At 43.0% G+C, this 9,693-nt stretch overlaps 2 protein-coding genes across 8 annotated transcripts; one reads left to right on the top strand and one right to left on the bottom strand.

Moving 5' to 3' along the window:
- Window positions 1-6: 6 nt before the first annotated feature.
- LOC108760872 (zinc finger Ran-binding domain-containing protein 2) lies at window positions 7-3,544 on the top strand. 5 transcript variants are annotated; one of them, XR_001940101.1, is made up of 9 exons: window positions 7-556; window positions 766-818; window positions 1,022-1,103; window positions 1,496-1,817; window positions 1,949-2,046; window positions 2,114-2,155; window positions 2,292-2,354; window positions 2,600-3,333; window positions 3,408-3,544. XR_001940101.1 is itself a non-coding variant. In XM_018507136.1 (8 exons), the coding sequence occupies exons 1-7, from the start codon at window positions 486-488 to the stop codon at window positions 2,332-2,334; spliced, it is 711 nt and encodes a 236-aa protein (XP_018362638.1). In that variant the 5' UTR covers window positions 7-485; the 3' UTR covers window positions 2,335-2,354; window positions 2,600-3,544. The 5 variants fall into 5 exon arrangements, 4 of the variants coding, with proteins under 4 accessions (XP_018362638.1, XP_018362639.1, XP_018362640.1 ...); XM_018507136.1 differs by having other exon boundaries at window positions 2,600-3,544; XM_018507137.1 differs by having other exon boundaries at window positions 2,292-2,372; window positions 2,600-3,544.
- Window positions 3,545-3,739: 195 nt separating this feature from the next.
- On the bottom strand, window positions 3,740-9,687 carry lgs (BCL9 domain-containing protein legless). 3 transcript variants are annotated; one of them, XM_018507099.1, is made up of 7 exons: window positions 8,887-9,687; window positions 8,515-8,753; window positions 7,887-8,172; window positions 7,440-7,804; window positions 6,885-7,350; window positions 6,548-6,755; window positions 3,740-6,418 (listed from the first exon to the last, which is right to left on the bottom strand). In XM_018507099.1, the coding sequence occupies exons 1-7, from the start codon at window positions 9,188-9,190 to the stop codon at window positions 4,570-4,572; spliced, it is 3,717 nt and encodes a 1,238-aa protein (XP_018362601.1). In that variant the 5' UTR covers window positions 9,191-9,687; the 3' UTR covers window positions 3,740-4,569. The 3 variants fall into 3 exon arrangements, with proteins under 3 accessions (XP_018362601.1, XP_018362603.1, XP_018362602.1); XM_018507101.1 differs by having other exon boundaries at window positions 7,887-8,097; XM_018507100.1 differs by having other exon boundaries at window positions 8,515-8,729.
- Between the last annotated feature and the right edge of the window lie 6 nt (window positions 9,688-9,693).

The following is a 9,693-nucleotide window of genomic DNA, read 5'->3' as shown; positions in this document are numbered from 1 at the left end:
GGGGGGAGCCATTAAGTAATAAGAAGAAGAAGAAGACCAGAGACACCAGATACAGCTCATGAGCTCATGCAGCCGAATACAGCCAGCTGCCAGACATCACGGCGCGCTCGTCCGATTCGCATGCACTCGTCGGCACTCGTGTTCTCGTGTATCTCGCTGACGATCTCGCGTTGATATCAGCTAATGCCACTTGTCGACAAGCATCGCTGTTCAATAAACAGAATAGACTCGTATTGTACTGCGGAATGCAGTTGCAGTAGCTGCGACAGCGATCTGAGCGATCGCCAGTGACTGTTGTAAAGTACGATAGTGCCACGGAATAACAACACGTCGCTCGCTATCGCATCGCACGAACGGACCGTTGCAAGGTTAGGCACAAGGTTCGCGCGGCGGAGCACGACGCGGAATCGGACTTCGGTTCTGATTCGAGTCCGCTTCCGATCCGAGGAATAAACGCGCGACACTGATCGCTCCGACTTGCGGATATGGACGGCAAGGTCGACGACGAGAATCAGCGTGGCGTCAACGACGGCGACTGGGTCTGCCCTGACTCCCAGTACGTAGTTAACGTACTTATTGTTATGTTACTTATCAGTTGCCGCTGATGCGAATGACGATTGATGACGATTCGTACCCTTCATTCACGCCTCTCTCCCTTCTCCCCTGCAACTACGTTTCCATTTCTCTGAATGAAGATTCGCGTATGACGCGTATGTTACAATTGAATAATGATCCATTAATGATTTTCCCCTCTCATCTTTTCAGATGTGCCAATATAAATTTTGCCAGGCGTAACTCCTGCAATCGCTGTGGGAAAGGTACGCAGCTCTGTGTACAGTTGAAATATTTATGTTACTCCGGTGCAAACTGTTTTGCAATGTTGTGTAGCGACTATAGTCTATATTAAACATAGAATGTCAGTTGCGTATTAGATAAATAAAAGTACAAGTAGAGCATTCCGAGCATCTACTATATAAAATACTAGACATTTTATTCATATCAATATAATTTTCTGATGCAGATAGAGGTGAATGCCCGAAAAAGAAAAAATTGGGCCAGGAAATTGGAAAAGCAGCCGCGGAAAAAAGTAGAGGCCTATTTAGGTAATGTTTAAAGTTACCTTTTATTAGTAATAAACAATATATAGAAATCAATTACTTGTATGCAAATTATGAGTACATTATGCAGTTAATAGATATAAATAATAACTGTTGTTTCGAAAAATAGGATGAAAATTAAGGACTATCTATGATCATTTCAAATAAAGCTAATATTTTTGTGCATACGAAAGATATTATTTGTTAAATAACGATCATGTACGATGAATTTGGAATAAATATCAACATTCTGGATATTAAACATGTATTTAAAAAAACAATGTAATAAGAGTGTAGAATGTTCATTTACATTTTATTGTGTTTCTGCAATATCATCTCTTCAAGCTGTTAAACTATGTACATATATAAATATATATGCAAAGTATAAAAAATTGCAGCGCGGACGACTGGCAATGTAGCAAATGTGGTAACGTAAACTGGGCTCGCCGGCAACAGTGTAACATGTGCAACGCCCCGAAATTCGGCGAGATAGAGGAACGCACAGGATACGGAGGTGGGTATAACGATCGAGGAGTCGTCGAGTACAAGGAGAGGCGAGATGAGGACGATGAGTATGACGAGTTCGGACGGCGTAAGAAAAAGCGAAAATTAGAGAAAAATTCCGACGACGACTCGAAGGATTCCAAGTACAGCAGCCCGCGTAGTAAATCTAGAGACAAGGAAGAGAAGGATGAACGCGAGGAGGAGCAAGAAGAAAATGTAAAGTTTTTATGCTGCTAAAAGAGCGGCGTGACTTAAAAAGTGTGTGATAGAATTTGATAAGTCACGCTCTTCAATATAGCATTGATTAAAATACGTTGCGGACATGTAATTGGTATTATAAATCACAGGAGGAAGAGGAAGACGACGAGGAGGAAGAGGAGGAAGATGGTGATTTATCTAAATATGACCTTAGTGAATGGGATGATTTTGCACCAGCAAAAAAAAGGTAACTATACGTACAATTATGTTATTATCCATTTTTGTAAATGTTATTGCGAATTTTTGCCTTTCAGTACAAACGGAAGTACTATATCTTCGGAAGCACAACGGTCAAGGTAAATTAATAGCGGTAATGCAATGCAAAATATATCCGTTATTCAATCAACATAATTAACAATGCTTTCTTATATTATTAAATTAACGACATTTGTATCAAAAACGTTTATTATAAGGCATGAAACTTATTTACAGAAACGGAGATGATCGGCGCGATTCAGGCACATCCAACCAATGAAAGGCTGTACAGAAGGACAGGTTTGACTTGGGTTTCGGGTATAAAATTGATTATGATGATCAGAGTTGCAGACAGCATACACTGTGATGAATTTTGCTAAAATAATGTATAGTCCCAGATCCTTAAGACTTAAAGTATAACCTGCTTTTTATTGCGATTATATCTCAGTATATCGCGTAAAGACATCGAGTAGAAAGATTAGCGTTGATTTAGCAAAAGAAAGAAGCGCAAGCGTTCTTCTCATTCAACATATGAATTTTTACAGGTGAACCAGGAGATGAAAGAACGCAACCAGTGCTCGGCAACTAAGAAATATACACAACGCAAGTTTTAGTAATTTAGTATGCACCTTTGGATATAAAGTGGCCGATAATGTGTGACTTATTACAAAGGGAAATCGACTAACAATAAGCTTTACATTTATAATTGAGCTCATAGCTTCGTTGATCCTAAGGAAGCGAAATGTAGGTCTCCTATTTGCGCGGGTATATCGTTGTTCTAACGATTGCAGAGTTTATGAAAAACTACTTCGGCGCAAGTAGTATGTTTCGCTAGCGAGATACGAGATTGATAATTTCAACATGAATCTATAGAAGAAATTATACACAGCTCGTTTTACAAGCTAAATATGACGTTGTAGAAAAAGATCTTACTCCTATTGTAATAGATGGTGTCAACGCTCTGCGCAAGCCCCGTCGTCGCAGTGTGTTCTAAGATTCCTATTACTTTTATCACAAACATAACTATATCGATTGTAGCGCCGTGTCACTGCTTCACATTGCTCAAATTGCCTGAAGAAACCTAACTTTTTCTTCTTTTGTCCCCTCGTCTATCTCTCTCTTTTTACATCATTTATCTATGCATAATGCTCGCACTAAGTGGACAATCGTCAAGTGTAGTATTAAAGAATCATTCCCCAAACAGATATGTATTTTGCATCTTTTGGAAGAGACCAAAAGGAAAGGATACGTTCTCTTGCTTTGACTATCACAGATTTGAGTAAGTTGAGAAACAGCCTGCTCACTTTGAAAATGTAGCGCTTTTTAAATTAGTCGTGTCCCGCGTCATTGCAGATATGGACTTGTCGTGAACTCCGACGGCCGTTCTTGAATCGCAAAACGATTATCGATCAAATATCGTACTGACTTCTTGTAAATATCTTTATTTTTCATTTATAATAAAAATCATTCATCAACAACATAATTGTTCTTAGTTCTTAGAGCAAAGTCTGTGCCTGGTATTCCTGTTAGCATCAAGGGAGTCGTCGAAGATTCCAACTCGGGTGCAGTTTCTGAAAGTGTTATGTAACAGTCAAAGAGTAATAAAAATATCATCTAACATATATAATATATATAATATGTATAATATATATATGGTATATATGTACAATAATAAATTTGAGCTTGTTTGACTGTGTTTTAAGTATTTTAGTGATAAAGGAAGGATGAATTACGGCACCGACGTACCAAAATCCTCTTGCTCATCATACCATGCACTTTTGTATATGATTACTTTATCTCGAGTAACCAGTATGAACAAAGAGCAAAAAAAGGAGAGATTTCACTTGTTTTTTTCCTCTCTTATTTTTTTACACTCGAGCGGTAGTAACGTATTTCTTAATCTAGCAATGTGATTCTCGATCTGAAGTAACGACTCTTACAAAAAAAAAGAAAAAACCAGATTGTACATCAGTATTTACACGAACGCGAGGGATATATTCATCCGTCTTTGTTAACATTTACGATTTACAAATAGTTCCGGAAGATTTCGATTCGAAACGACACTTCCAAGACATCAAGATAACAGATTTGGAAACACGACATACGCCGTGGTCCAGAAATTAAAAAGAAAAAAAATCTCGCTTAACACATACGTAAACGTTATACACAAATCAAAAGTCAACTAAAAAATTTTCGTCGCACGTCAGTCATAAGGATTATCTTTGAAGATGTGATGTGTTCAGCGATGCTCACCGATATTCATATTCCTTTCTGTCCTTCGTAACATCGCTAGCACAGTTTACACTTCCAGAACTATATCTCGCGTGATTAATAGAAACATCCCTGATAGACGAAAGAGATAAAGATAGATGGATAGATAGAAAGAGAGCAAAAGAGATATTGAGAAAGAGAGAAAAAGAGGGATGAAAGGCCACCATAAAAATCGTCCTTGTTCCCGTCATTCTCGTTCTCGTCATCGTTATCATATACGATATGGATCAATACCGGGCAGCGTTCACTTCGGCATGAAAAATTGTTGATGCGAGTGCGAGTTCGGCGGTGGATGCAAATTAGGATGCGGCGGCCCGCTGCCTCTAGTACCAGTGGCGTAAAGCTGTTGTTGGAAGTTGTGAAACTGTTGAGCGTAATTTGGGTCAGACATGCTGGGTCCGCTTCCGACAAATGGACCAGTTTTGAAATTGCTGGTTGCGCCGCCCATGCTCGGCGGTAGAGGCTGAGTAGCATCGGGCGGTGGCCCCAATCCCATCGGACTGGCCTTATTGCCGGATACGCCGTACATGCCTGGATTCGGCTGATTCGATAGATTTTGCGATACCATATCGGGCGGGAAGACTTTGTCGGAATCCATAGAGCCGCCTGGGAAGACGCCGCCACCTACCATATGCTGCATCCGCATCAAATTGGGTTGCGGTCGCATGTTGCCGACCGGTCTCATTGACGGGTGCATGGTGCCGGGGGTGTTCATGGACTGGCCATCTATTCTGGGTGAGGCACCCATACCAGGGATCCCGGCGGCATTCATATTGGACGGCATACCGCCATGCGGACCCCCCATGTTGTTCGGCATACAACCGTTCGGGAAGTACTGAAGGTTTACAGAGGGCGCCCCTCCCATTTTTGACTCTAGATTGGACAGTGGATTGGTAAATCGCGGAAGGAAATCCAGACTGGGTGGACCCCGAGGTGCATGACCGACGTTTGGCCTGGCCGGCAAGTATTGTATGGTATTGGGTGCATTCGGTTTTACTTGAACATTTGCGCCATTGTAAGGACTGGGTCCTGCGACCCCGTGGCCGGTTATCAATCTTGGTGGTGGCGCGTGTCCAGGGTCACCGCCAGGATAAGCAGCGCCGGCTGCACCGACACCAGAGTGGCCTCCCATCATCCCATGAGCACTCATTATAGCAGGATGTCCCATCTTACTGGGAACCCCGCCGGGGCTGCCCGTATGCGAAGTAGTAGGGCTGTAGCTCGTTGGAGGACCCGCAAGACCCATGCACATACCGCCGACTTCATTGCCGGGTTCACCACTGGCTGCACCCATGTGACAGCTTCCATTCATTTCACCACCCATCTGCATCATGTGCATGCCGGCATGTGGATTGCCAAACGGCATCATGCCAACAGCGTTACCGGAATGCATGGGCTCGTTGCCCAGCGAATTGCTAGCCGCCGTATTCGTGAGCTGCTGGCTCATCTGCGCCAAGGACGTTATCGGATCAAAATTCGTACCCATGGTGTTCAAGCCACCAAGTCGACCGCCAATGTTGTTAGGATTGAGAGGCACGTTGTCAGATGGTTGACTCACGTTTATGGACGGCCTGCCACAGGGGAAAGAAGCACCAGTGGGACCGCCGCTCAACGATGGCACTACCGTTGTACTGCCAGAATTGTTCGGATTTACCACCGTAGGCTGTTGTTGTGGAGGCTGCTGCTGTTGTTGCTGTGATTGCTGTTGCGACTGCGTTTGCTGTTGCTGCTGCTGAACATCTTTTACGGACGGTGGAGATGTATCGGGTTTCATGGTAGGCGATGCCGGTACTGTTCGCGGTGGACCCATACTGTCGGGCATGCTGGTATTGTGCGGCGTCGGACTACTTTGCGCGCTTGCACTGGATTTGTTGCACGGTTTCGCAGGATCCGCTGGAGTATGCGGCGCAGCGCTACCCGGCGTGTGCGGTGTGTGCGGTGTGTGAGGACTGTGTAGAGAACCCGTGAAGCCTCGGCTCATGCTATCCATTTGTACAGGACTCGCGCCCTCCGATCTAGTAGGAAATTGACTGTTACTATCTAGACTTCCTGGCAAGATTCTGTTGGGCATCTCCGAAGAACTACCAGTATTTCTATTGTCAATGGAAAAAAAAAACACCATAGTTACGCGCAAGTTTTATATAACTACATTAACCAAGATTTTTTTCGTTCGAATGATATTACTCAAGTAAAAGTTAAAATGAGAGAATGAGGGTACTTACGTAGATGAATTGCCATCTTTTAGACTCGTGTTAGGTTGTTTCTGAATGGTCAGTTCTTGCCCTTCGAACGTGCTAAGGTATTGAAGTTGATGAGGACTTGGTACTGGCATTAGATTTGCTTCTTTCACGGCCGATGCATTAACGTTTCCAGCATGTTGCTGCTTTTGTTGAGCTAAAGATTGTAGTGTTCGGCAAAACATACCGTCCACTAAATCGAAAAGAGATACACAAATTTAATTTATAAATTATACAAAATTTTCATCACGCCAGAGATTACACTTTGATCAAACCAATGAAAAATCTTTACAAAAAAAAGAAAGTCTTCAAGTAAACTTACCGTTTGGTTGTTGATTGGTAGGAAAATCGAGGGAAGTATCCTTTTGAGCAGTAGCACCACTAGGACTAAGAGCAGCAATATGGGAATGAGACACTGGTGTTCCTGGATTGCTGTGATTCAATCGCGTCGTTGAAACAGCTGCTGTGGCTGCCGTGGCAACCGTCGGGTTTGGAGAGTCCTGACTTGTCGGGCTTTGTCCTGGCAGGTGGCTGGTCCTCTGATTACCAAGTTGGAACTGTCTGTTGCAGTCCGCTGGTGAATTCAGAGCGGAACTTGCGCGCGGTGATGGTAGCGACAGATTGCTGGTCGGATTGTTGGGTGACGATGGATTCGGACTTTGAATTGCAATTGGAACACTGGCGGATCGAGTTGTTTGATGATACGGTGGTGGCGGGCCTTGACTTCGCGGTATTCCGACCATATTGGCACCGCGCAATGGTACTGCACCAGGATTACCGACAGTTGCCTACAATATAGAAATATAATGAGTATACATGCATCTACATGTATTTTGTTACGAAAAATAATTTATTCAATTAAACTTATTACACATACTTTATTTTTTCCATCAAGAAATTGATGCTGCAATTTATGCCAATCCATAGATGGAGAACATTGATTTGGAACACCTACAGGAGGAACATTCGTGGGAGGACATGACACCGTCGTTCCTTGCGCCGCATCTGTTAAAGCATTGCCAGCTTGATCCTCCTTGTGACCGGGAAATAATATCATTTGCATTTTCCGTAAGGTCGCCAGTTGAACTTCTCTGTGCTGCCTTTGTTTCGGCGTCAAATTTTCATCTGGAACTTTGACACCTTGGAGAGATGGTTGTAAACCTCCTGGACCTGGACTCGTTGTGCCACCTAATAAATTCGGACTGTGGCCCATGGTAGCGTTATTAGCGGGTTGAGGGTTGGCTGTGTTAAAACATAGCACACATTAAATTTCGCATAAAATGTTAGTAGTCGATATTTGAATGAAATATTTAGTAAAAATTACCTGAATTACCAGGTGAATTCGGCACAAGGCAAGGCACGTCTATGTTTCCATCATCCAATGATGGTTCAGAATTACCGAGGGAGTTTCCACCGTTTATGTTTCGCAAGTTAGGTTGTTCGTTCCAAAATTGTGGAGCATTTGGATCTAGTGCTGGTAAATCCGGGGGTTGTTCAGTCGGGAAAGTATTATTCGCATTTCCCTGATGGCCTTTCTGTTTCATCATAGCAAGATTATTTAACCATTGAGCAGGATTTTGTCGAAATTGATTTACTTTATTTGGATGTTTCTAAAAGAATAAAAACGATAAATATATATTAATGGCAATTAAATAAATAATAAGTAATATACGTGTATAATGTATATGAAAAGACAAATTGCGAAAAGTAACATTTTGTGCGAGATATTTAATATTAAAAATGATATAAATAAAACACTGAGATAAATTATATAAATAAATAAGAAATAAGATATGAAAATAATATATATTTATAATAATATATATTTATTTCAACAAGGAATTATGGAAAACTTTTCTATAATTAAGAATTTATTTGGTATAATAAGCTGCTCATGTGTGTAATAGAAAATTTATAGTGCTGTCGAAAGAATTCAACGCTGCGCATAATACCTCCAAATATTTTTTAGTGCCTGGTTGTGCACAATGATAAGCGATGATTGAATCATATTCGCCTCTCAACACTGTCTCTGCGGCTTTATTCGCCAATGCCGTAGAAAATACAAAAACTTGACTCGACTGTTGCATATATTGAGTCTCCCCGCTGCTCGTACTAGTTCCCATCTGTTTACCCACGACATTACTAACAAGTGGTTGAATGCTGTCCGCTGTAATAACATTTCCACTATAATCTACAGCAAAAAGGATAATTTGATTAATCTAATATAAGACACGTGTGAGAAGAAAAACAAATGTACACTTAACGTACATATAAATAACAAAAGACAGAAAGTGAGGAACAGATATGAATTAAGTTGATCTTACCAGGTAGATTGTCAGTGGGATTATTAGGGTCGCCCTCCTGCTTGACCGAATTCAGGATGGGCTGATTCCCGTTAGCATTCTGATTCTCCCCAGACATTGTACCTTCACCATTAGATGGATCCAAGCAAGGGTCTCTCGGACACTCTGAGGTATCCTCTCCAGTGGCATCGTCCGTCCCACCTGTGCCTTCTTCCTTGATTTTAACAGGGTCGGCGTCAGGTTCATCCTTGACAACGGTGGTAGGAGGACAACAGCTGGGCTCGTTGGGCTTCTTTTCGGTTTTCATGGCTGGAGCTTGCCGCATACGCAAACGAGCGAGCGTGTCAAACCTTGCTGTTGCGGTTGAACAGCGGGAAAAGACGCATGGCCACCAGCACTAGGTCCGCGTCCTCGCGATGCCCGGTTGTCGCGTGAGCAAAGGAAGAGAGAAAGGGCAGACGAGAGGAGAGAAAGGATAGGTTAACGTCGAGATGCACGTCGTCAGGTCGACCGTAGATCACGCGCACTCACCAGACGGCACCTACGAAACCGTTCGTGGCACGAAGCATCGCCATGTGGTCACTTCCCGTAGGATAACACGACGAGATCCGTCATAGAGACGATGGGATCCGAGTCTATCGCAGTCTATCGTGCGAGAATGTATTACGTGTATGTCCGGTGTGCGGATAAAAAGAGGATGCTGCGGGGAAGCCTCGCCACCTGGATAAGTGAGAACTGAAAGTTCGGCCGGGACGGCCGATTACGTTAGGGCGAACCGGCTGGAAGCTGGGCCGGAACGCGCGACGGTAGTCCCGTAACACTAGTCCG

The sequence above is a fragment of the Trachymyrmex cornetzi genome, unplaced genomic scaffold, assembly GCF_001594075.2.
Source record: "Trachymyrmex cornetzi isolate Tcor2-1 unplaced genomic scaffold, Tcor1.1 scaffold23, whole genome shotgun sequence".
Lineage (NCBI taxonomy): Eukaryota > Metazoa > Arthropoda > Insecta > Hymenoptera > Formicidae > Trachymyrmex > Trachymyrmex cornetzi.
This window is presented reverse-complemented; position numbering and strand designations above follow the sequence as displayed.

Coding starts and splice junctions, on each gene's coding strand:
- LOC108760872 (XM_018507136.1), top strand. CDS start 486: ATGGACGGCAAGGTCGACGACGAGAATCAGCGTGGCGTCAACGACGGC. Junction 1,104..1,495: donor AAAAGTAGAGGCCTATTTAG/GTAATGTTTAAA, acceptor AAAAAATTGCAG/CGCGGACGACTGGCAATGTA. Junction 1,818..1,948: donor AGGAGGAGCAAGAAGAAAAT/GTAAAGTTTTTA, acceptor TATAAATCACAG/GAGGAAGAGGAAGACGACGA.
- lgs (XM_018507099.1), bottom strand. CDS start 9,190: ATGCGGCAAGCTCCAGCCATGAAAACCGAAAAGAAGCCCAACGAGCCC. Junction 7,805..7,886: donor GAATTCACCTGGTAATTCAG/GTAATTTTTACT, acceptor GTTTTAACACAG/CCAACCCTCAACCCGCTAAT. Junction 6,419..6,547: donor AAAGATGGCAATTCATCTAC/GTAAGTACCCTC, acceptor CATTGACAATAG/AAATACTGGTAGTTCTTCGG.